Source organism: Panthera pardus, unplaced genomic scaffold, assembly GCF_024362965.1.
Source record: "Panthera pardus isolate Hobbes unplaced genomic scaffold, ASM2436296v1 HiC_scaffold_27, whole genome shotgun sequence".
Lineage (NCBI taxonomy): Eukaryota > Metazoa > Chordata > Mammalia > Carnivora > Felidae > Panthera > Panthera pardus.
Window position 1 is genome coordinate 60,190,429 of NW_026526843.1, and position 27,567 is coordinate 60,217,995.

At 35.2% G+C, this 27,567-nt stretch overlaps 1 protein-coding gene across 4 annotated transcripts in view; it reads left to right on the top strand.

The window, feature by feature from the left end:
* Positions 1–27,567, top strand: part of BRWD3 (bromodomain and WD repeat domain containing 3) — a 230,668-nt gene that overhangs the window by 166,973 nt on the left and 36,128 nt on the right. For 2 of the 4 annotated variants that reach the window (XM_053891463.1, XM_019429482.2), the window contains exons 34-40: positions 20,057–20,113; positions 21,295–21,435; positions 22,302–22,376; positions 23,785–23,937; positions 25,266–25,429; positions 25,768–25,865; positions 26,901–27,059. In XM_053891463.1, the coding sequence (XP_053747438.1) occupies positions 20,057–20,113; positions 21,295–21,435; positions 22,302–22,376; positions 23,785–23,937; positions 25,266–25,429; positions 25,768–25,865; positions 26,901–27,059 (847 nt within the window). The remainder of the gene's footprint in view (positions 1–20,056; positions 20,114–21,294; positions 21,436–22,301; positions 22,377–23,784; positions 23,938–25,265; positions 25,430–25,767; positions 25,866–26,900; positions 27,060–27,567) is intronic. The other 2 variants (XM_019429483.2, XM_019429484.2) reach the window with 2 other exon arrangements.

A 27,567-nucleotide genomic window follows, 5' to 3' on the forward strand; every position in this document is an offset into this window, starting at 1 on the left:
ATAGATCTACCCCTATGACCCAGCAGTAGCACTGCTAGGAATTTACCCAAGGGGTAAATTCACAGGAGTGCTGATGCATAGGGGCACTTGTACCCCAATGTTTACAGCAGCACTTTCAACAATAGCCAAATTATGGAAAGAACCTAAATAATCATCAACTGATGAATGGATAAAGAGATTGTGGTTTATATACACAATGGAATACTACATGGCAATGAGAAAGAATGAAATAGGGCCTTTTTTAGCAATGTGGATGGAACTGGAGTGTTATGCTAAGTGAAATAAGTCTTACAGAGAAAGACAGATAGCAAATATTTTCACTGTTATGTGGATCCTGAGAACCTTAACAGAAGATCATGGGGGAGGGGAAGGAAAAAAATATTAGGAAGAGAGCCAACACAGAAGAGATTTAAAAATTGATAATAAGCTGAGGGTTGATGGGGATTGGGAGGTAGGGGAGGGTGGGTGATGGGCATTGAGGAGGGCACCTTTGGGAGGAACATTGGGTGTTGTATGGAAACCTATTTGACAATAAATTTCATCTTAAAAAGAAAGAAAACAAGGCACTAAATATTTTAAAAGAACAGTTAGTTTTTGGAAATTTTAATAGGGTTACATTTTCTACACCATATATGTAAAATATTAAAGTATTTTTAAATCACAGGTATGAAAGTCTACATTTTTAATAGTTTCATGGAATTTCTATTTGATATACATTATGGAAATTTATAAACATAAGCAAGTTTTTCTTAATGAAGTCAAATTAGTATTAACACCAGACCTTCATATAACTAATTTCCCCACCCAGCCGTATTCCCAATTTACATAAAGCCAATTTTTAATTTTTTTTTAATTTTTATTTTTGAGAGATAGAAAGAGAGTGAAAGAGTGGGGAGGGGCCGAGGGAGAGGGAGACAAAGAATCCCAAGCAACTCCAGGCTCTGAGCTGTCAGCACAGAGCCTGATGCAGGGCTCTAAGCCACAGACCATGAGATCATGACCTGAGCCGGAGCAGACACTCAACTGACTCAACCACCCAGGTGCCCCTACATAAAGCCATTTTTTATTGCAAGCTGTGATAAAAAGAAGCAAAAACCAAGAAGAGGCTGAAATCAATAATGGAATGTAATATTTCAAAAGTCTTTAGTGGAAAACAATTTGCCCCAAAGATGAGTAATTCAAACATGCAAGATACTATTGAAATGGACATTGTATAGATATATTTTACATATTTATATTATCTGTACTGTTAATGTCTAGAATAATAAATCTTCAATGTTTTTTTTCTGTTTTTAATTTTTATTGAGGTATAATGGACATAAAACATTATGTTAGTTTCAGATGTACAAATGATTCTAAATGTGTATATATTGTGAAAGAATCACCAAATTAAGACTAGTCACCTGTACATTGTTTTAACTTTCTCATATAATAACTTTTAAAATTCATTTTCTTAACAATTTTATATTATATCCCCAAGACTCATTTATTTTGTAACTGAAGCTTGTATGTTTTGACCCACTACACCTATTTTGGCTCCCCACTCCACTCTGCCCATCTCTGGCAACTACCAATCTGTTTTGTGAATCTATAAATGATTTTTTTAATTTTTTTTGTTTTTTTATTAAGTTTTATTTTTTTATTTTTTAAAATTTATGTCCAAATTAGCATATAGTGCAAAAATGATATCAGGAGCAGATTCTTTAGTGCCCCTTACCATTTAGCCCATTCCCCCTTCCACAACCCCTCCCATAACTATCAGTTTGTTCTCCATATTTATGAGTCTCTTCTGTTATGTCACCCTGTTTTTTATTATTTTTCTTTCCATTCCCTTATGTTCATCTGTTTTGTGTCTTAAAGTCCTCCTATGAGTGACTTCATATGATTTTTGTCTTTCTCTGACTGACTGATTTCACGTAGCATAATATCCTCTGGTTCCATCCACGTAGTTGCAAGTGGCAAGATTTCATTCTTTTTGATTGCCAAGTAATACTCCATTGTATATATATACCACTTCTTTACCCATTCATCCATCGATGGACATTTGGGCTCTTTCCATACTTGGGCCATTGTTGATAGTGCTGCTATAAACATTGGGGTTCTTGTGTTCCTTCAAAACAGCACACCTGTATCCCTTGGATAAATACCTAGTAGTGCAATTGCTGGGTCGAAGGGTAGTTCTAGTTTTAGTTTTTTTAAGGAACCTCCATACTGTTTTCCAGTGTGGCTGCAGCAGCTTGCATTCCGAAAACAATACAAAAGAGATCCTCTTTCTCCGCATTCTCGCCAACATCTGTTGTTACCTGAGTTGTTAATGTTAGCCTTTCTGACACGTGTGAGGTGGTATCTCATTGTGGTTTTGATTTGTAGTTCCCCGATGATGAGTGATATTGAGTATTTTTTCATGTGTTGGTTGGCCATCTGGATGTCTTCTTTGCAGAAGTGTCTATTCATGTGTTTTGCCCATTTCTTAACTGGATTAATTGTTTTTTGGGTGTTGAGTTTGATAAGTTCTTTATAGATTTTTGATAATAACCCTTTATCTGGTATGTCATTTGCAAATATCTTCTCCCATTCTGTCGATTGCCTTTTTTGCTGATTGTTTCCTTCACTGTGCAGAAGCTTTTTCTTTTGATGAGGTCCCAGGAGTTCATTTTTGCTTTTATTTCCCTTGTCTCTGGATACATGTTGAGTAAGAAGTTGCTACGGCCAAGATCAAAGAGGTTTTTGCCTGCTTTCTCCTCGAGGATTTTGATGGCTTCCTGTTTTACATTGAGGTCTTTCATCCATTTTCAGTTTATTTTTGTGTATGGTGTAAGAAAGTGGTCCAGGTTCATTCTTCTGCATTTTGCTGTCCAGTTTTCCCAGCACCACTTGCTGAAGAGACTGTCTTGATTCCATTGGATATTCTTTCTTGCTTTGTCAAAGATTAGTTGGCCATACTTTGTGGGTCCATTTGTGGGTTCTCTATTCTGTTCCATTGATCTGAGTATCTGTTCTTGTGCCAGTACCATGCTGTCTTGATGATTACAGCTTGAAGTCTGGGATTGTGATGCCTCCTGCTTTGGTTTCCTTTATCAAGTTTGCTTTGGCTATTCAGGGTTTTTCTGGTTCCATACAGATTTTAGGATTATTTGTTCTAGCTCTGTGAAGAATGCTGGTGTTACTTTGATAGGGATTGCATTGAATATGTAGATTGCTTTGGGTAGTTTCAACATTTTAACAATATTTGTTCTTCCTATCCAGGAGCATGGAATCTTTTTCCTTTCTTTGTGTGTCTTCTTCAATTTCTTTCATAAGCTTTCTATAGGTTTCAGTGTATAGATTTTTCACCTCTTTGGTTAGATTTATTCCTAGGTATCTTATGGTTTTTGGTACAACTATAAATGGGAACGATTCCTTGAGTTCTCTTTCTGTTGCTTCATTGTTGGTGTATAGGAATGCAACCGATTTCTGTGCATTGATTTTATATCCTGAAACTTTGCTAAATTCATGAACCAGTTCTAGCAGTTTTTTAGTGGAATCTTTTGGGTTTTCCCTATAGAGTATCATGTCATCAGCAAAGAGTGAAAGTTTGACCTCCTCCTGGCCAATTTGGATGCCTTTTACTTCTTTGTGTTGTCTGATTGCAGAGGCCAAGACTTCCAATTCTGTGTTGAATAAGAGTGGCAAGAGTGGACATCCCTGTCTTGTTCCTGACCTTAGGGGTAAAGCTCTCAGTTTTCCCCATTGAGGATGATATTAGCATTGGGTTGTTCATACATGGCTTTTATGATCTCGAGGTATGATCTTTCTATCCCTATTTTCTTGGGGGTTTTTATCAAGACAGGATGCTGTATTTTGTCAAATGCTTTCTCTGCATCTATTGAAAGGATCATATGGTTCTTGTCCTTTCTTTGATTGATGTGATGAATCATGTTAATTGTTTTGTGGATATTGAACCAGCCCTGCATCCCAGGTAGAAATCCCACTTGGTCATGGTTAATAATTTTTTTAATGTATTGTTGGATCCAGTTGGCTAATATCTTGTTGAGGATTTTTGCATTCGTGTTCATCAGGGAAATTGGTCTATAGTTCTCCTTTTTAGTGGGGTCTCTGTCTGGTTTTGGAATCAAGGTAATTCTGGCTTCATAGAGTTTGGAAGTTTTCCTTCCATTTCTATTTTTTGGAACAGTTTCAAGAGAATAGGTGTTAACTCTTCCTTAAATGTTTGGTAGAATTCCCCTGGAAAGCCATCTGGCCCTGGACTCTTGTTTTTTGGCAGATTCTTGATTACGAATTCGATATACTTACTGGTTATGGGTCTGTTCAAATTTTCTATTTCTTCTTGTTTCAGTTTTGGTAGTGTATATGTTTCTAGGAATTTGTCCATTTCTTCCAGATTTCCCATTTTGTTGGCATATAATTGCTTATAATATTCTCTTATTATTGTTTTTATTTCTGTTGTGTTGGTTGTGATTTCTCTTCTTTCATTCTTGATTTTACTTATTTGGGTCCTTTCCTTTTTCTTCTTGATCAAAGTGGCTAGTGGTTTATCAATTTTGTTAATTCTTTTAAAGAACCCACTTCTGGTTTCATTGATGTGTTCTACTGGTTTTTTGTTTTGTTTTGTTTTGTTTCAATAGCATTAATTTCTGCTCTGATCTTTATTATTTCCTGTCTTCTGCTGGTTTTGGGTTTTATTTGCTGTTTTTTCTAGCTCCTTAAGGCATAAGGTTAGGTTATGTATCTAAGATCTTTCTTCCTTCTTTAGGAAGGCCTGGATTGCTGTATACTTTCCTCTTATGACAGCCTTTGTTGCAGCCCAGAGGTTTAGGGTTGTGGTGTTATCATTTTCATTGACTTCCATATACTTTTTAATTTCCTCTTTAACATCTTGTTTAGCCCATTCATTCTTTAGTACGATGTTCTTCAGTCTCCAAGTATTTGTTACCTTTCCAAATTTTTTCTTGTGGTTGCTTTCGAGTTTCATAGCATTATGCTCTGAAAATATGCACAGTATGATCTCTATCTTTTTGTACTTACTTAGGGCTGATTTGTGTCCCAGTATATGGTCTATTCTGTAGAATTTTCCATGTGCACTGGAGAAGAATGTATATTCTGCTGCTTTAGGATGAAATGTTCTCAATGTATCTGTTAAGTCCATCTGGTCCCATGTGTCATTCAAAGCCATTGTTTCCTTGTTGACTTTTTGATTAGATGATATGTCCTTTGCTGTGAGTGGGGTGTTGGAAGTCTCCTACTATTATGGTATTACTTTCAATGAGTTTATGTTTGTGATTAATTGAGATGTATATTTTGGTGCTGCCACATTTGGCACATAAATGTTTACAATTGTTAGGTCTTCTTGGTAGATAGACCCCTTGATTATGATATAATGCCCTTCTGCATCTCTTGATACAGTCTTTATTTTAAAATCTAGATTGTGCAATATAAGTATGGCTACTCAAACTTTCTTTTGTTGACCATTAGCATGATAGATGGTTCTCCATCCCCTTACTTTCAATCTGAAGTTGTCTTTAGGTCTAAAGTGGGTCTCTTGTAAACAGTCAATAGATGGATCTTGTTTTCTTATCCATTGTGTTACCCCTATGTCTTTTGATTGGATCATTGAGTCCATTGAAGTTTAGAGTGAGTCCTGAAAAATATGAATTTATTGCCATTATGATGCTTGTAGAGTTGGAGTTTCTGGTGGTGTTCTCTGGTCCTTTCTAATCTTTGTTGCTTTTGGTCTTTATTTATTTTTATGTATTTTTTTTCATCTTTTCTTCCCTCAGAGAATACCCCTTAAAATTTTTTGCCAGGTTGGTTTAGTAGTCACAAAGTCCTTTTACTTTGTTTGTCTGGGAGACTTTTTATCTCTCCTTCTATTTTGAATGACAGCCTTGCTGGATAAAGAATTATTGGCTGCATATTTTTCTGACTCAGCACACTGAATATATCCTCTCAGTCCTCTGTGGCCTGCCATGTTTCTGTGGATAGGTCTGCTGCAAACCTAATCTGTCTTCCCTTGTGGGTTAGGGACTTTTTTTCCCTTGCTGCTTTCATGATTCTCTCCTTGCCTGAGCATTTTGTGAATTTGACTATGATACATGCCTTGTTGATGGTTGGTTATTCTTGAATCTAATGGGGGTACTCTGTGCTTTCTGGATTGATGTCTGTGTCTTTCCCCAGGTTAGGAACGTTTTCTGCTATGATTTTCTCACATAACCCTTTTACCCCTATTTCTCTGTCTTCCTCTTCTGGGACCCCTATGATTCTGATGTTGTTCCTTTTTAATGAGTCACTGATTTATGTAATTCTTAAATCGTGCTCTTTTGCCTTATGTCACTCTTTTTTTCTGCTACATTATTCTCTATAAGATTGTCCTCTATATTGCTAATTGTTCTGTTTCATTCTTGCTGCCACTGCATCCATCCGTGTTTGCAGCTCAGTTATATCATTTTTAATTTCATTCTGTGTTTCACTTCTTTTATCTCTACAGAAGGGATTCTAATCTATTTTCGACTCCGGCTAGTATTCTTATTATCACGATTCTAAATTCTGGTTCAGACCTCTTGCTTATATCTGTTTTGGTTAAATTACCTGCCTGTTGTTTCTTCATGCTCTTTCTTTTGGGGTGAATTCCTTCATTTTGTCATTTTGAAGGGAGAAAAGGAATTAATGAGGTAGAAAAAAAATTAAAAAAATTAAAATTAAATAAATATTAAAATTAGAACACACACACGCATATCTGATAAATGATGCTATATCCTAGGTCTGTTTTGGTCTGTGTATTGAAAGTGGTTTGACAGATTAGAGAAAAAAAAAAGGAAAAAAAAAGGAAATCGTTTAAGAATTTGAGAAATGAATACACTGAAGTACACTACAATGAGATGATGGGAGTAAAATAGAATTTGAAAAAATTTACACAAAAGTAAAGAATATAGTAGGAAAGCAATACTTTTAATAAAAATTAAAAATAAAAATGAATTTTTTTCTCTTTCTGTATTGAAGAAAACAATGAAAAAGTATAAAAAGAAAAAAAAAAGGACTCTTGAAAATTTGAAAAAGTTAATACACTGTAGTAGACTAAAATAGAATGATGGAAGTAAAATAGAATTTGAAAAAGACTACATAAAAGCAAAAAACATTGTAAAAAATAAATAAAAATGTTTTTAATAGACATTGAAAGTGAAAATGAAGTTTTTCAATTCCTGCATTCAAGAAAAAGAAAGGAGGCGATAAAGAGAAAAAGGGAAAAAAAGAAAACAAGGAAATATTTTGAAAATTTGAAAAGGTGAATACACTGCAGTAGACTAAAATAGAATGATGGAAGTAAGATAGAATGAAAAAATTTACACAAAAGTAAAAAATATAGAAAAAACTAAGGAAAATATTCTTAATGAAAATTGAAAATAAAAATGATATTTTCTTTTTCTGTATTCAAGAAAAAGAATAGTGTAAAAGAGAAAGAATATAAAGAAAAAAAATTGAATAGATGAGTCTGCTAACAGATTGAAATTGGACTAAAATTACTTCGTTTTCCCCCAGAAGTCAGACTATGTAGCACTTTATAGTCCATAAACTAAGTAGGCGGTGAGACTTGTGTTCTTGAAGAGCGAGGTTAGCCCAGTTGGGTGGGGCTCAGAGTAATGGCTCCGTTCTCCACTAGATGGCACTGCTAGCCTACTGGGGTGGATTGTTGCAGTGCTGGTTGGTGTGTATGTGCATGTGCAGGAGTGGTGAAAATGGTGTCACTCAGCTTACCCAGTCTCTAGTATGGGAACTCTGTTCTCTCTGATCAGCAATTGTACACCTGTCCTCTGTCTTCAGCTTTTGTCCACTCCTGGCTTCTTCATTGTCTGTGACAAAGCCCCAGGCAATACCTCTCTCCCAGGTTTTTTTCTCAGTTGCAGCTGTTTTCCCTGGCCCCTTAAGTTCTGAAGAACTGCAGGGTGACTCATTTTGTCCCTCTGCTGGAGGGTCTCACTGAGCAATGGCTGTATGCCTGCTGTACCCAGGAATGCCTACTGGACCCTGCTGCTGCTAGTGCCCTGAGACTGTGGCCAGTTGCCAGCCTGCCCCAGAAATAGTTTGTGAGATAGTGTAGTAGCATCTTTTCAGGGATTATGGAAAATCACAACACATTTGGCACCAGGCTTCACAATTAACGACTTTGTTCCAGCACCAGCGAATGTGGCTGTTTTCTGGGGTCTTCTGGGATCAGGTGGCTTCAACAGTCTCTACCAAATGTCCTTCCAGCAGTGGAACCACTTTTCCCCTTGTGGGGATTTGCCCTTCCCACCAGATCAGTGCCAGATATCGAGCTGCAGAGTTGCAGCCTTTGCACTCCCGTTGTTTACAGTCTTAATGGAATTTAAACCATCTCCTTTCTCTTTTCTCCCTTTTTAGTTTAGTCCCTGTGGCTATTTCGAAGTTTTCATGTTCTCTCCAGCTGCTTTTTGGGAGGAGTTCTTTTCTTGTATTCTCCCCCGCCTGAACCTCCGTCCTCTCTCCCCCTGCCAAGGCGGCTCCCTGCCCTCCACCAGCTTCTCTCTCCCCAAGTTCACCTCTCTTTGCCACATACCTGCTGAATTCTGTGGTTCAGGTTCTGCAGATTGTTGTGTTAATCTTTCAATCAGTTTTCTAGGTAGGTGTGTAGGATGGTTTAGTGTTGGTCTGGCTGTATTTTATGGATGCAAGACACACAAACTTCCATGCTGTTTCGCCATCTTGGCTCCTCCTATAAATGATTTTTTTTATTCTACATATGAGATTATAGATGCTTTTCTCTGACTTCTGTTCACTTAGCAAAATGCCTTCAAGGTCCATCTATTTTTGTCCCAAATGGAAAGTTTCCTTTTTATGGCTGAATAATATTCCATTAGGTATATATACCATTTTTTTCTTTATCATTTTACCCCTTAATGGATACTTAACATTGTTTCTATATGTTGGCTGTTGTAAATAATCCTGCAATAAATATATGTATATCTTTTAGAGTTAATGTTTTCATTTTCTTTGGATAAAAACAGAAGTGGAATTTCTAGATCATAATGTAGCTCTTTTCTTTTAATTTTTTGAGGAACCTCCATAGTGTTTTACATAGGTTGCACCAATTTTCCCCAACACTGCACAAGTGTTCCCTTTTCTCTAAATCCTAACCAACATTTGTTATTTCTTGTTTTTGTTTTTGTTTTGTTTTGTGTTGTTTTGATAAAAGCCATTCTAACAAGTGTTTGATGATATTGTGGTTTTGATTTGCATTTCCCTGATGGTTATTGATGTTGAGCAACTTTTCACATACCAGTCATCTATATTTTCTTTGGATAAATGTCTATTTAGATTCTCTGCCCATTTTGTTTTTATTTATTTGTTTTTTAAATTTTTTTGAGTATAGTTGACACACAATGTTACATTAGTTTCAGACATACACCATAGTGTATACACCAACTTCTCTACATGTTATGCTATGCTCACCACAAGTGGAGCTACCATGTGTAACCATACAACACTGTTACAATATCACTGACTTCATTTCCTCTGCTGTGCCTTTTATTCATGTGACTTATTCATTCCATAACTGGAAGCCTGTATCTCCCATTCCCCTTCACCCATTGTGCTCATCAGCTTCATCCCTTTTCCCTCTGACAACCATCAGTTTGTTCTCTGTTCCAGTGTTGTTTTTTTTTTTTTTACTTTTTCATGAAAGTGTAATTGGTATAGAACATTGTATTATCAGTGTTAAATGTTATTATTCACATAATAAGGAAAATGGAAATATGCCAGTTAGATATTCTTCTGAAACTAATGAAAAAATTATTTTTATTTCTGATAATTTATCTGACATTTCACAAAAATGTATTTTGACTCAGGATCTGATGTAGCAAGAATTACTCCTCAGAGTGACATACTTGTTTTAGAATAGAAAATTAAAGTAAAATTTAAGTGAACAACTTTGTCTTTTTCTTTTGGTGAAAACATTTAAGTTCTACTCTCTTATCAAATTTCAATTATACAATATGGTTTTGTCAGTTATGGTTACCATGTTTTACATTAGATCCTTAGATACTCAGACCTTATTCATATTCTTGAAAATCTTTACAGTTTTACCAATCCCTCCTCGTTTCTCTTACCACCCAGACCCTGGCAACCACTTTCCTATTCTCTGTTTCTGTGAGTTTCACTGTTTTTAAACGTTCCATGTATAACTGATACCATCCAGTATTTGTTTTTCTCTGGCTCATTTCACTTAGCATAATGCCCTCAATGTCCACCCATATTGTCACAAATGGCAGGTTTACCTTTTTCTCAAGACTCAATAATATACCATTGTTTGTATATATCACATCTTCTTTATTCATCCATCTGTTGACAACACTTATGTTGTTTCCCTATCTTGGCTGTTGTGAATAATGCTGCAGTGAACATGTGATGCAACTTTATCTCTTTGATAATCCTGTTTTCATTTCCTTTGGATATTTATCCAGAAGTGGAATTGCTGGATCATATGATAGATCTATCTTTACCTTTTTGAGGAACTTCCATACTGTTTTCCACAGTGGCTATAGCAGTTTACATTCCCACCAACAGTGCTCAAGGGTTTCTTTTTCTCCATATCTTTACCAACACTTGTTATCTCTTGTCTTCTTGATGAGAGTCATTCTGATACCTGAGAGGTGATGTCTCATTGTGGTTTTGGTGTGCATTTCCTTTATGATTAGTGATATTGAGCACTTTTCACTATGTGTTGGTCATTTGGATTTCTTCTTTATAAAAATGTCTATTCACTTCCAATGCCCATTTTTTAATGGGATTTTCATTTTATTATGTAGTTGTATGGGATTTTTGGATATTTTGGATATTGACCCTTATTGGATATAAGATTTGCAAATACTTTCTCCCACTCAGTAGGTTGCCTTTTCATTTTGCTGATGGTTTTCTTTGATATGTAGAAGCTTTTTAGTTTGATACAGTCCCAGTCGTTTCCTTTTCTTTTGCTATTTTTTGTTGCCTTTGGGTTTTATCAAATCCAAAAGAAATTCATTGCCAAAACCAATGTCAATGAGCTTACCCCTTGTGTTTTTTTTCTAGGAGTTTTATGATTTCATGTCTTATTACAAGTCTTTAATCCATTTTTAGTTTTATTCATTTATGCATATATGTATTTATTTTAGTTTTAGATAATAGAATTTATTATTTTTTATTTCAATTTTTGTACTTAAATTCTAGTTAGTTAACATACATGGTAAAATTGGTTTCAGGTGTAGAATTTAGTGATTCTTCTCTTACATATAATACCCAGTGCTCATCACAAGTGCCCTCCTTGACACCCCTCACCAAATAGCCATCCCCTGCCCACCTCCCTCCATTAGCCCTCAGTTTGTTCTCTAGCTTCTCTCTTTCTCTCTCTTTTCCCTTCCCCTGTGTTCATCTGTTTTCTTTCTTATATTCCAAATATGAGTGAAATAATACAGTATTTGTCTTTCTCTGTCTTTTTCACTTAGCATAATATACTCTAGTTCCATCCATATTGTTGCAAATCGTAAAATTTCATTCTTTTTGATAGCTGAGTAATATTGCATTGTGTATATGTATTCCACATCTTCTTTATCCATTCATCAGTTGATGGACATTTGGGCTCTTTCCATAATCTGACTATTGTTGACAATGCTGCTATAAACATGGGGGTGCATGTGCCGCTTTGAATCTGTTTTTGCTTTTTTGTTTTTTGGGTTTTTTTTTTTTTTTGTATCCTTTGGGTAAGTACCTAGTAATGCAATTCCTGGATCATAGGGTAGTTCTATTTTTAACTTTTTCTGGAGTGACTTCACCACCTGGAATTCCCACCAACAGTGTAAGAGGGTTCCCCTATCTCTGCATCCTCACCAACATCCTTTGTTCCCTCTATTATTAATTTAGGCCATTCTGACAATTGTGAGCTAGTATCTCAACGTGGTTTCAATGTGTATTTCCCTGATGATGAGTGATATGGAGCATGTTTTCGTGTGTCTGCTAACCATTTGTATGTCTTCTTTGGTAAAATGTCTGTTCATGTCTTCTGCCCATTTCTTAACTGGATTATTTATTTTTTGTGTGTTGAGTTAGATAAGTTCTTTATAGATTTTGGATACTAACCCTTTACTAGTATGTTATTTGTAAATATCTTCTCCCATTCCATAGGTTGTCTTTTAGTTTTGTTAGTGTCTTCTTCACTGTACATAAGCTTTTTTATCTTGATTAAGTCCCAATAGTTCATTTTTGCTTTTGTTTCCCTTGCCTTTGGAGATGTGTCTAGTAAGCAGTTATTCTGGCCAAGGTCAAAGAGGTTGCTGCCTGTGTTCTCCTCTAGAATTTTGATGATTTCCTGTCTCACATTTAGGTCTTTCATCCATTTTGAATTTATTTTTGTGTGTGGTATAAGAAAGTGGTTTCATTTTTCTGTATGTTGCTGTCCAGTGTTCCTAACACCATTTGTTGAAGATACTATTTTCCGCTGAATATTCTTTCCTGTTTTGTTAGAGATTAGTTGACCATAGACTTGTAGGTCCATTTCTGGGTTTTATATTCTGTTCCATTAATCTATTCTGTTCTATTAATCTGTTTTTGTGCCAGTATCATACTGTCTGGAGGACTATATATATAGCTTTGTAATATAGCTTAAAGTCCAGAGTCGTGATGCCTGCAGCTTTGCTTTCCTTTTTTAGGATTGCTTTGGCTACTTTGGGGTCTTTGTGGCTCCATGCAAATTTTAGGATTGTTCAGGTTTTGTGAAAAATGCTGGTGGTATTTTTATAGGGATTGAATTAAATGTATAGATTGCTTTGGGTAGTATGGACATTTTAACAATATTTTTTCTTTCAATTCAAGAGAATGGAATGTTTTTACATTTTTGGTGTCCTCCTCAATTACTTTCATAACTGTTTTATAGTTTTCAGGGTATATTTCTTTTTGCCTCTTTGGTTATGTTTATTCTTAGGTATCTTATGGGTTTTGGTACAATTGTAAGTGGGATCAATTCCTTGACTTCTCTTTGTGCTGGTTCATTATTGGTGTATCTGAGTGCAACAGATTTCTGTATGTTAATTTTATACCCTGTGACTTTACTGAATTTGTGTATTAGTTCCAGTAATTTTTTGGTGGAGTCTTTTAGGTTTTCTACACAGAGTATCATGTCATTGCAAATAGTGAAAGCTTTTCAATTTGGATGCCTTTTATTTGTCTGATTTGTCTGATTCCTGAGGTTAGTAAATTTAGTACTATGTTAAATAACAACGGTGACAGTGGACATCCCTGTTGTGTTCCTGACCTTAGGGGGAAATCTCATTGAGGATGGTACTAGTCATGGGTCTTTTGAATATGGCCTTTATGATGCTGAGTTGTGTTCCCTCTGTCCCTACTTTGTTGATGGTTTTAATCAAGAATGGATACTGTATTTTTTTTAAATGCTCTTTCTGTATCTATTGACAGGATCATATGGTTCTTATTTCTTTTATTAATGTGGTGTGTCACGTTGATTGATTTGCAAATATTGAACCATGCCATAACCCAGGAATAAATCCCACTTGATCATGGTGAATAATTTTTCAATGTACTCTTGGATTTTATTTGCTAATATCTTATTGAGAATTATTGCATCCATGTTCATCAGAGATATTGGCCTGTAATTCTCCTTTTTAGTAGGGCCTTTGTTGGCTTTTTGGAATCAAGGTAATGCTAGCCTTGTAGAAGGAGTTTGGAAGCTTTCCTTCATTTCTATTTTTTGGAACATTTTGTGAAAAATAGGTATTAACTCTTCTTTAAATGTATGGTTGAATTCCCCTGGCAAGCCATCTGGCCCTGGACTTTAGTTGTTGGGAGGTTTTTGATTACTGATTCAATTTCTGTGATGGTTATGGGTCTGTTCAAATTTTCTATTTCTTTCTGTTTCAGTTATAGGTAGTTTGTATGATGCTAAGAATTTATCCATTTCTTCCACATTTCCCAGTTTGTTGGCATATAAGTTTTCATAGTATTCTCTTATAATTGTATTTATGTGGTTTTGGTTGTGACCTCTCCTCTTTCATTTGTGATTTTATTTCCTTGCGTCCATTCCCTTTTCTTTTTGATACATCTGGCTAGGAGTTCATCAATTTTATTCTTTCAAAGAAATAGATCTTAGTTCCATTGATCTGTTCTGTTTTTTTGTTTGTTTCCATGTAATTTATTTCCCTTCTGCTTGTTTTTGGCTTTATTTGCTGTTCTTTTTTTTTAATGTTTATTTTTGAGAGAGTGCAAGTGGGAGAGGGGCAGAGGGAGAAGGATACAGAGGATCTGAAGCAAGCTCTGCACTGACTGCAGTGAGCCTGACGTGGGGCTCCAACTCACAAACTGCAAGGTCATGACCTGATCCAATGTTGGATGCTCAACCAACTGAGCCACCCAGGTGCTCCTTTGCTTTTCCTTTTCTAGCTCCTTTAGGTGTAAGGTCAGATTGTATATTTGAGACTTTTCCTGCTTCTTGAGGTAAGAATATATTGCTCTATACTCCCTCTTAAGACCAGCTTTACTACATCACAAAGGTTTTGGACTGTCATATTCTCATTTTCTGTTGCTTCCATGTATTTTTTAAATTTTCCTTTAATTTCCTTGTTATACATTCATTCTTTAGTAGGATGTTGTTTAACCTTCATGTATTGTGGGTTTGGTATTTCCAAATTTTTTTCTTTTAGTTGACTTAAAGTTTCATAGCTTGTGGCCTGAAAATATGCATAGTATGATCTCAATCTTTTTGTACTTGTACTTATTGAGGCCTCATTTGTGACCCAGTGTGTGATCTATTCTGGAGAATGTTCCATGTGCATTTGCACAGAATGTGTATTCAGGGTGCCTGGGTGCCTCAGTCAGTTAAGCATCCGACTTCAGCTTAGGTCATGATCTGGTAGTTCATTAGTTCGAGCCCTACATTAGGCTCTGTGCTGACAGCTCAGAGCCTGGAGCCTGCTTTGGATTCTGTGTCTCCCCCACTGTCTTTGCCACTCCCCCATTTGCACTCTGTCTCTCTCTCAAAAATATAAACATTAAAAAAATTGAAAACAAAAAGAATGTGTATTCTGCTGCTTTAGGATAAAATGTTCTGAATATATCTGTTAAGTCCATCTGGTCCAGTGTATTTTTCAAAGCCATTGTTTCCTTGTTGATTTTCTACTTAGATGATCTGTCCACTGCTGTGAATAGCGTGTTATAGCCCCTTACTATTATCATGTTATTATAAGTGAGTTTCTTTGTGTTTGTTATTAATCAGTTCATATATTTGAGTCATCCAAGTTGGGGGCATAAATATTTACAATTGTCAGTTCTTCTTGTTGGATAGACCCCTGTATTATAATATAGTGCCCTTCTTTATCTTTTGTCTTTGGTTTAAAATCTAGTTTGTATGATGTAAGTGTGGGTATCTGGCTTTCTTTTTATGTCCATTAGTGTGGTAGATGGTTCTTCATCCCCTCACTTTCAATCTGGGGATGTCTTTACATCTAAAACGAGTCTCTTGTAAGCAGTATATTGATGGGTCTAATTTTTTTATCCATTCTGGTGCCCTACATCTTTTGATTGAAACATTTAGTCCATTTACATTCAGAGTAATTATTGGTAGATAAGAATTTAGTGCCAATGTATTACCTGTAAACTCACTGATTCTGGAGATTTTTTTCTGTTCCTTTCTAGTCTTTGTCGCTTTGGTTCTTTCTTTCCCACTCAAAGTGTCCCCTTTAATATTTCTTGCAGGGCTGGCTTAGTGGTCACAGACTTCTTTAGTTTTTGTTTGGGGAAACACTTTAACTCTCCATCTATTCCGAATGACAGCCTTACTGGATAAAGTATTCTTGGCTTCATGTTTTCCCTTTCAATATGTTGAATATACCATGCCACTCCCCTCTGGCCTGCCAAGTTTCTCTGGAAAGATTTGCTGTGAACCTGATTTGTCTTCACTTATAGATTAGGGTTTTCTTTTCCCTTGCTTTCAGGATTTTTTTCCTTATCTCTATTTTTTAATGTCTTATTTACTTATTTTGAGAGAAAGAGAGTGTGTGTGTGTGAGCAGGGGAAGGGCAGAGAGAGAGAGAGAGAGAGAGAGAGAGAGAGAGAGAGAGAATCCCAAGCAGGCTCTGTGCTTTCAGCACAGAGGGCTTGATCCCATGAACGATGAGATTGTGCTCTGAGCCTGAAATCAGTAGTTGGAGGCTTAATCAACTGAGCCACCCAGACACCTCTCCTTATCTCATCTCTATATTTTAAATATTTTACTCTGATACATCTTGGTGTTGGTTGGCTTTTGTTGAGTTTGATGGGATTTCTCTGTGCCTCCTGGATTTGGATGTCTATTTCCTTCCCCAGATTATGAAGGTTTTCAGATATAATTTCTCAGATAAACCTTCTGCCCCCTTTCCCCTCTCTTCTTCTGGGACTCCTATGATACAAATGTTATCATGCTTTATGGAATCACTAAATTCCCTAAGTCTACATAGATGATCTCATACTTTTCTTTCCCTCTTCTTTACAGCTTCATTATTTTCCATAATTTTATCTTCTATATCACTGATTTGTTCCTCTGTTTTGTCCATCCTCATTGTCATTACATTCGTTGATTTTGCATCTATAGTCAGTTATACCATTTTTTATTTCAGCGTGACTAGCTTTTAGTTCTCTTATTTCTGCAGTAATGGATTATCTGCTGTATTCTATGCTTCCGTTAAGTTCAGCTAGTATCTTTATGGTTATTATTTTAAATTCTTGTTCAGGCATATTAACTTTTATCTGTTTTGACTAAATCCCTGGCCATGACCTCTTCTTGTTCTTTCTTTTGGTGTGAATTCCTCTGTCTTGTTATTTTGTGGGTCACTGTTTTTTTATGTGTGTTAGGAAAGCCTGTTATATTTCCTGATCCTGAGAGTAATGGCTTTATTAAGAAGAGTACATATACTCTCCAGGGCCTGGTGCTTCAGGAAGTTTTTCAGAGTGTGCACTCTGCTGTTGTGCTTTGGCTGCTCTTTCCTTCAGGTCAGTTCTCTGCAGAGTTTCTCCTTTCCTGCAGTGTGGAGTGTTTGGACCTTGTCAACTATGTAGCATTTTTAACTAGGTGTGCCTTGGTCTTCTTGTTTAAATAAGCCTGATCCTATTTCCACTAAAGCTGAAGGTTTGCAGCACTCTCTGATCAGTAGACTTTGTAAATGCAGTGAGTTTGTGCTCATCTTCTGGGAGAGGGGCCTAGTGGCACTGGTTCTCAGGCCACCTTGCTCTGGTAATGATGCACCTGCAGGGCACAGTGGGGCAGAGCTTGGTGTAAGCAGCTCCATCCGCCCCTGAGGAGTGCTGTGATGCTCACTGAAGTCTGTCCATGCTGATGAACAGGGGGAAATTGGCGTCAGCCAGCTCAGTACTCCCCAGAGAGGGGAGTTCATGCCCACTGCTGTTCAGGAAGCCTTCACAGAAGAGCATACAATCCCTCTTGTGTCCCAGGCTGCCATCAGAATCCTGCCTTCACCCTGTCTGTGTCCGAGCCATCTGCCCACCCAGCGGCAGTTTTTATCTCAGGCACACTGTGTTTCAAAACTCCACAAATTTTAGGGACCCAGCACAGCATGGACCTGCACTGATCCACTGGGTGAGGATCTTGCCATATTGTGTCTGGTGCCAGTTTATCCCAGAAAAGCAGTTGCATGACTGTGCAAGGGCTCTGAATTTAAGGTGAAGTGCAGCTGATAGGTTAGCAGCTTTAGCAGGTGCCTCTGCTGCTATGTTAATTAACAGGGTTGCTCAATGCATTCTGCTGTCTCTTGTCCAGAGAGTCAGTGCCACCTCCAAGAAGGGGAGCGGTTTCTCCTGGTGCAACCCAGTATATCTTCAGGTCACACTGTCCGCCCTTCTGCCTCTAGCCTCCTTCATCATAGGACACCACTAAGCCCCCCAGGCATGACCCCAGTGATGGTTTCAACTTCTTAAACTTCAGACTTTGAACCCTGCTGCTTATAAATACTTGTGATAATCAGCCCCTCCCCTTTTCCCAGTCAGTGATTTTGGTGAAGAGTTTTTCTTGTACAATCCCCTGCATGTTGCTTTCTCTCTCCCTCCCTCTCATTCTCTCTCTCTCTCTCTCTCTCTCTCTCTCTCTCTCTCTCTCTTCTTTCTATGATCAGGGCTCCCTTCCTTCCACAGCACCTGCAATCCTTTTCTCCACAAATCAACTCTCTGCAGCTCCTACCTTCCACAGTGTGGCCATTTTTTCCCCCCTCTAGATGTGCAGTTTGTTCTCTCAGTCCTCACTTTGATTTCTTGGTTGTTCAGAATAATTTGATGTTTATCTAGTTGTGTTCAAAAGACAAGGCAAACATAGCGTCCCACTACTACTCCACCATCTTAATTCCTGATCTTGAGTTGAATTTTATATATGATATAAGATATGGATCAAGTTTCATTATTTTGCATGTGAATATCCAGTTTTCCCAGCACCATTTATTGAAAAGACTGTCCTTTCCCAATTGTATATTCTTGGCTCCTTTTTTTAAAATTAATTGACCATACATAGCGGTTTATTTCTAGGCTCTCTATTCTGTTTTATCTGCTCTCTTATACATATATTTTTTATACCAATACTATACTGTTTGTGTTTCCATAGCTTTGTAATATATCTTGAAATCCAAAAGTTTGAGGCCTCCAGCTTTGTCTTTCTTTCTCAAGATTGTGTTGGTCTATTAGCCTTTTTTGTGGTTTCATACAAATTTTAGGGTTGTTTTTCCTATTTCTGTGAAAAATGCTGTTGGAATTTTGATAGGGATTGTATGTAATCTGTACATTGCTTTGAGTCTTATGGACATTTTAATATTCATTCTTCCAATTCATTACCACAGAGTATCTGTATTTATTTGTGTCTTCAGTTTCTTTCACCTATGTCTTATTGTTTTAGTGTACAGATCATTTATCTCCTTGGTTAAATTTATACCTTGGTATTTTATTCCTTTTGATGCAATTATAAATGAGATTGTTTTCTTAATTTGGCTTTCTGATAGTCCTTTGTTTATAGAAATGCAACTTATATTTGTATATTGATTTAGTATCCTGCAACTATACTGAATTCATTTATTAGTTCTAACAGTTTTTCAGTGGACTCTTTAAGGTTTTATGTATGTAATATATCATCTGCTAATAGACACAGTTTTACTTCTTTTTATGATTTGGATGTATTTTGTTTTTCTTACCTAATCGCTGTGGCAAGGACTTCTAATACTATGTCAAATAGAAGTGGCTAGAGTGGGTGTTCTTATCTTGTTCCTGATCTGAGAAAAAAAGCTTTTAGTTTTTCACTATTGATCATGATGTTAGTTGTGGGAGTTATTATGTTGAGGTATGTTCCCTCTACACCTATTTCCTTGAGAGTTTTTTATTATGAATTGGTGGTGTCCTGCTCAATGTAGCATTCCTTGGGTTAAAATAGAAAATTACGGTAAAATGCAATGCAACTTTATTTTATTGGAAAGGAGTTCCAATAGCTCATGAGCTGCTTTTATTTTCTCCTAGGCATTACCTATGTGCTTCACCACCACCAGGTGAATAATGGTGTGTGGACCTTACCTCCTTGTATTAAATAACTGTCCCTCAGAGGGATACTTGACTGAATCTTTAGGTTTTACTACACATTCATATTTTTGCTATAGAAAATAGATGTATTTTTTGAAATAGTATTAGATTAATCATGAGTAACTCATGATTATAATGTATTAAATAGCATGTCATATAGAATAACTTTTTTTTAGTACTAACATTAAGTACAGCTTTAGATACCAGTCATTGTACTTTTTTTTCATTTCCTATTCTGATTTAAAGAGAAACCTTATTTACTCTCTGAGTATATTTTCCAGCTTGTATCTAGCATATAGGCAAAGTTTGGAGTAATTGTCACTTCAAACTTTGTTCTGCTTGTTGCCTGCTCTAATGAGGACGTTAATTGTGATTGTATTTGCCATTTATTTGTAAATTTTTATCAAATTTGTAAGACCTTGAATATAACTTAATATCTTTTCCCACTCTTTCCTTTTAATTTTAGGATACAGAAATGGTTGATTTAGATTCAGATGGTCCTGGTACTTCATCTGGAAGAATGGTGAGTGAATAAGTAAACTGCTGAGAAGAAAAATTTTCAGGCTTCCTGTGTCAGGGATCCCTAAGACCAACTCCACCTATTTGGAGAATTGCTATAAAGACTCACAAAACTCAGTATATATACTTGTGATTCATTGCTAATTGCAGTGGCACAATAAGGATATGCAGCTGGATCACAGTGAAATATACATAGGCAGGGTCTGGAGGAATCCGTGTGCAGGGTTTTTTAATGCTCTCTCCCTTCTTTGAGGAGCCATACAGAACACACTCTTCCCCCCTGCAGTGAAAATGTAGCAAAATATATGTGATTAGAGACTCAGACTCCAAGGAATTTATTGGGAACTTGTTATGTAGAGACTGACTAGCACATGCCAAGATTCCAGACTCCCAGAAAGCAGGAAAACACAGGAAAAGTACAGGAAAGCAGGTGTTCATTACAAATCACAATGTTTGTACAAACAGGAAATGGTTCAAGTACCAAGTACCCAAAATGCCAACAGAAGTTCAACCTTATAAGCAAGCCCTGGTAAAGATAGCAGCTTCATATCTGTTAACTCTGTTCTGTACACTTCCCCTCCATGGCAGTTAGACAAATACTTCTTTGATGTAAGGAAAATTTACTTTGAGATACTGAAGGAAATCATATGAAAAGCATCAAATAGTAAGGGCTAGAATGTATCATGACAACAAAGGATATAGATAGATAGATGATAGATAGATAGATAGATAGATAGATAGATAGATATTAGATAAATAGCTATAAATACATATAACTAATAAATACCTAATATATAAATATATACATAAAATGTATTATATATATGTTTCAATTTTAAGAAAATTATGATGCCATTGTCAGGTATACTTAATTACCAACAAATATTAAGGCATTAAGATTATTAACCTTGTAAAGGAAAAAAATGTTCCACTTGGTTTTATTTGTAGTTCAAATTTTCTTAACATGAAAATTCAGAATACTAGAATTCTTGCCATTCTGTGAATATACTGTCTAGTTTTTATTGTTTATATTTTTGTCAGGGAGAATGATGTCTAATCTAAACTAAGAAACTTAAATAGCAGCTGCTCTATGTTATATAGATGTATTAACATTAGGAAGACAGGAGAAAATCAATGAAGAATTAAGAAAAGAGCTTTTAGATATAATTCTATATAAATCTACAGGTCAAATGCCGAGGCAGAAGACAGTCTTTGAAGTGTAATCCTGATGCTTGGAGAAAACAATGCAAAGAACTGTTGAGCCTCATTTATGAACGTGAAGACTCAGAGCCATTTCGACAGCCAGCTGATCATCTTTCTTACCCAGTAAACATACACTTGTTTAAATAATTGCCAATATGTAATTTTCCATAAATATACATGCTAAAATCTAGTTACAAGTCACTTTTTCCCTTTTTTCCTTTCTTTCTTCTCTTCTTCCTCCCTTCCTCCATCCCCTTTCCCCTTCCTCTTTCTTCCTTTTTTGTATATCTTTAAATTGTGAAAGTGGGTAGTGGGATTAATCATGACTTTAAAATTCCTGTCATGTACTTTGTGTGTAAATTTCGTGTAAACCAAATTTGAATGTAAATATCTTTGCAATTCTTTTATTTTGGATATTTGTTTAATAAATTTCACTAACTTCTACTACATTTCTATTCATTGGAAACCCTTGGCAACATATATCAGCCCTGTTTCAATTATAGCAAATGTGTTATCCGATATTATCACTTAGAATAAGCAATATATACCATGTTACTTTTCATCAAAGATAAAAACATAATAAATTATAGGATTCCTTTTTTTAAAGGAGTATATCTGTTTATGTTTTGAATAACCTTTTACCATAGATAGGAAATCTATTTTAATGTATTCAGAGAAAAGGTATTTGAAGTTAATAAACAAATATTTTCTGCATAGACATGTTTTAGTTGAGAAAAATATTCAAATAATAAACAAAATTATATTCAACAAAGCTTGTTTTGTTTGTAGGAAGTTTGGGTAGAATAAATTAATCTTGTGTTTTTCATAGTAGAGGAAAGGATGAATGTAGAATTCCTTCATCTTGAAGTACAGTCAAGAAAAACAGAATTCCTATGGATCTTTAAGATTTAAATCATAATTGCATTGGAAGTATGGATATTTTGTTGTCTAGTCTGGAAATACAATATATCCTCTTTATACCCTAATAGGGCCATCAGGAGCAAGAGGGAGAATCCTCAGAATCAGTTGTTCCAGAAAGACAACAAGAGCCATCTCTTTCTGAGGTAGACCTAGTTGTCTCTCAAAAGACATATAGTAGTTGTTTCTGCACTGTTTTACTTTTTAAAATTTCCATACTGTAAATGAAACTTTTATAATGTGTAAAGCTGTTTTCCAGTTCTTCTTACTGTCTTTTTATCTTTGATTTTTTTTGGTTGTTTATATTTTGTTTTTAAAATCAACATGTGTTGTTAGGTGTGTTCTTTGTGGCATCTGCATACATGTTTATTTGTTTTTATAGATCTAGAGTTACTGTAGCAGAGTAGAAAACATCAGTTACACAATATAATTATATCTGTATTGCAGCTGATTGTACCCATTGGGACTTCATTCATCAAACTTACTCAGTCTTTTGAGTTTTGGTGACATTAACAAGTTCTAACATTTTTCCTCTATGAAGATATTTGTTTCATAAGCTGTACTATGTTGGAATATACTTCTAGTTGTTAGAATTTAAGCAAAAAAAAATTAAGATAGATTAAGAGCAATCATGGTTTCTTACACTTGGAAAAATATTTTCTCTTTTTTTATAATACTTTTCCTCTGCCCATTCTTCTGATTCTTTGGCTTCTTCTTTGAAAGAAATGTAGTTTTACTTAATAATTCTAAATAGGATAAGGGATCTAATACTGACTATGGTTTTCATTCCAGTATGTTTTTTATTGATGGTTGTGTTATACATAAGTTTTAGATGTCATTCCATATGATAACCCTAGGCGAATCTTAACTAGGCTGGACAGATTTAGGTTAAAATAGAGTCTTCTCTCTCCCCTACTCAAAGTCAAACTAATTCTGAATTTATGAGACTGCAGACCTTCAATAAAGCACAAGTGTCACATTCATTAAAAAGCAGAAAGATAGGAGGTAGGCACAGACATGGCCAGTTTGACTTTGACCTTCAACTAATGACATTTTAGGTAGATTGCCCTCATAGCTGGGAATATCTTGGAAATATGTAGCTAATTTGTGACATGGAACTATTTAATTATATGTGAATAATCCCATCTTCTACCTTCATTGAGCACTTTGCCAGGGAATTGAAGATTGCTTCAACCTTTAAGCAAGAAATGGAATTACATATTATGTACTCCGTAGGGGTAAAGCCAGAGGCTGTGCATTTTCTCTTCTGTCTCTTGAGAGAATCATATGGTTATCAGTGTAAGGGTGAAGGCTGAGACCCTCCCAAACACCCCTGCTGCTTTCCTGAGCTATCAAAAAAACTCTGTAAATGAATGGTTTTGGTCGTATCAAAAAAACTGTTTAAATGAATGGTTTTGGTTGGGGTAGATAGTTGGCAGATTGAAAAGTAGTGTGTTTATTTCATGGTTGATTGGTGATGCAAATCTCAGTACCATTGTATTATGTAGTATTGTTACCCATACTGTGTATTTAATAACACATTCTTCTTTGTAGGATAATTCAGATGTTATAGACACTCCTATGGACTTCAGCACTGTGAAAGAAACTTTGGAAGCAGGAAATTATGGTAGTCCTCTGGAATTTTATAAGGACGTTCGCCAAATATTCAGCAACTCCAAAGCTTATACCTCTAATAAAAAGTCAAGGGTATGAAAAAACAATATTAGGTGGATTAATTATCTAAGCATTTACTAAATTATATATGTATCAGGTAGTTTTCTTTCACTAGTTTTAAAATTGCTGAAGAAGTATATATTATAATTCTGACATAGTTAATGAAGTTTGATTCTCTGTATCTTCTCTGAAACAAGTTTATTAGGTGTGCTAAATAAAGATACACTTAGCATAGTCCTTTTGTCATTAAGCACTTCTTTTCTCCTACCTGCCTTTTCATTACTCTTTAGTAATACTTATGTCTTTCAGAGAGAGGTCAAAGAAAAGAGAGGTAGTAATTTAAGTACCCTTTAATATGTCCAATAATAATTTTATAAATAAAAGTGGTTGACAGTATTTATATGAAATATTTGGATTAGCTCTGGGTACTTATGTTTCCTTTATTATAACAAATAATGAACCATGTTGGGAAGTGATAACTGTTTATTCATACTCACATTTAATACCTTCCCTATGTTTTGTCAGAACTTAAATATATTAAGAACAAAAAAGTAGTAATAATTTTTTTTTTATCACTGGGATCGGATTAACTTTTAAATCAGTTTTGCACTAGATATATATTTACCCACTTTCACCTCATATAAAATGAATTTTCAGTAATTTCTGTAGGCATAATTTTTTCACATTTGGTTTATTTCCTACATATATACTCACAGATGTTTATATACTGTTTATACTTACATATGTTTGTATACTCTTTAAAACTGTAAGTTTTACATTTTGAAGGCTTTTTTCAGCTTATGTATTATGAACATTTTCCCATGTCATTATGACTCTTTGAAAACAGGAGTTTTAATGTCTCCTGTACTTTTCTACTGTATGGTTGTTTTATGTTATTTAACCAGTGTCCTGGTGCTAGAGATTTAGGTGGTTTCTACTTTTTAACTTTATATGAATAATGCTGTGGCTTTCATTTTTAACATCCTTGAACATAGTTATTTTGTGTGTGCCATTCACTGGTATTTACTTAGGATAAATTCCCAGAAGCAAAATTATTAGTGAAAGGATAGGTATATTTTTAAGATTTTGAGTACATAATGCAAATTGCTGTTTTAAAATGTTCCAATTAAAATACTCACTGGCAGTGTATGAGAATCTTTTTTCTACTCTTAACATTGGATTGATCTTTTAAAAATCTTGTTAATTTTTAGATGAAAATGGTATTTTAATTCTTTAGGAAGAGTTTTTCAAGTATATGAAATAGCACATAGATTTTGTCTGAAAGGATAATGCTGATATTGGCCCAGGCATGTTTATACTTTTAAATTTTATCATTAAAGTAGTTGGTTTCTACCTTTCAGATCTATAGCATGACACTGCGATTATCTGCCTTATTTGAAAGTCATATTAAAAATATCATCTCTGAATATAAGTCAGGAATCCAGAGTCAGAAGAGGAGGAGGCCACGGTACAGAAAACGTCCAAGAAGCAGCAGCAGTTCGTTGTCTAGTAGCAGAGCTCCTAGGTATATTACACTATTGTAGCATTTTATGTTTTCAAGGCATTTGTATGTATTACCTCATCTCTTAAAGTTTATCGAATAGGTTGAGAAGATCCAAAGACCCAAACAATTTTTTTACAAACTCTTTCACGTGTGTAAAGTTGGAGTTGGTTTTATTATGCCAAAAACTGATTTTTTTATTTTAATGATTGAAATTTAACTTTGTCATATTATTAATTTGAAGCATTTCACTTTAAATATAGGCATTTCTTTGGTCAGCTTAAGCATTTTGTATCATACTGTCTATCTTTATTGCTAATAGAAAAAAAAAAGTGTTCATTGTTCTATATTTTTAATTGTAGTCCAAAAGGAAAACAGAAACAAATGAAGTTGCAGCCTAAAAATGACCAGAATACCTCAGTGTCTTATGTCAGGACTAGCTCTCCTTTCTCATCTCCTGGTAAATATGTCTATTGTTTTTGGTGTTCTGTATTTAGTTTAATACTGATATTAAGAACTTAGAAGAGGCAGCATGGTTTATAGTGCAAAGAGCAATAGATTTGGATGTAGAAAAGCTATGTTTTATTCCCAATTATTCTCTTTATCTCTGTGGCCCTGGGTAAGACATTAGGCCATTAGGATTCAGTTTCTTCATTTTGAAAATGAAAGTGTTAAGACTGAATGAATTTTAAAATCTCTTAGTTTTAAAATTCTGTAGGGGTATCTGGATGATTCAGTTGGTTAAGCGTCCAACTCTTGATTTCAGCTTGGGTCATGATCCATGGTTCATGAGTCACAGGGCTCTATACTGACAGCACGAAGCCTAATTAGGATTCTCTCTCTCTGCCCCTTCCCCTCTCTCCCCCCCCCCTTTCTCTTTCTCTCTCTCTCTCTCTCTCTCTCTGTCTCTCTCTCAAAATACATAAATTTAAAAAAGAAACTTATAATAAAAAAATTCTGGGGGCACCTGGGTGGCTCAGGGTTAAGTGTCCGACCTCGGCTCAAGTCATTATCTCGCAGTTTGTGGGTTCAAGCCCCACGTCAGGCTCTGTGCTGGCAGCTCGGAACCTGGAGCCTGGTTCGGATTCTGTGTTTCCCTCTGTTTCTGCCTCTCCCCCGCTCACGCTTTGTCTACCCTTTCTCTCAAAAATAAATAAACATTAAAAATAAATAAATAAAGATAAAATAAAATTCTGTAACTATAATTTTAAAGCTATAATATTTCAGAGCAGTCATCTACAACATATTTGCAAATTGAGGATTCATTATCTGCAGGAGGTAGTCTTCTTGGACAAAATTTTCGGATATTCTGTGCTTGAAAACTTAATAATGTGATGAAACATTTTGTTCTCAAAATATTCATATTTCCCTTTTCAAGCAACTTGCATTTTTGATGTTGGAGTAGAATAACAGTGAGACAGTTTTAAAAACAGCCTGTTTAATTTTCCTAAGAACATGATACTTATATTAATATTAAAATCTTTTTAAATATAAGTTTCAGATGCTGCTGAAGGCCTTTCATTATATTTACTTGATGATGAACTGGATGGGCCGTTTTCTTCATCGAGCTTCAGTGGTTATAGCCGAAGTGGAAATAGCCATGACCCAGGGAAGGCCAAATCATTTCGGAATAGAGTTTTACCAATTAAACAAGGTAGGAAAGACATATGAACAGAGCATTTATTCTTTATTTTCTTGTGATGGCAGATGAAGCATTTAAAAACTGATGTATTTAGGTGGTAAAAATTAGCATGTCCTTATAGTTAATGATGATTTTAATAGTGTCAAATAAATTTGTGGGTTTCATATCCACAACCAGGAACAGGCCATTAGCAGATTTCCAGTAATTATTCCAAAACATATTTTAGTCTTTTAAAATAAAATATGAAATGAGTAGGTAGGAAAAACTAAATGAGATATTTCAAAGCAAGTGCTTTTTAAAAATTGAGATAGCCCTTAAAAGTAGAAAACTTATCTAAAGATGATTTTGGATTTTTTTTCCTTTTGTTACTAATATAGTTTAATATATGAAATATATTTTTATTTTATATAAATTTTTAAAAAGATTAAGTAGGATAGCCATTGTTGAAATACCAAATAACTCAAAAATAGACTTTCTAAAGATTTATTTTATATTGGTTATGTGAAAAACATTAAAACAT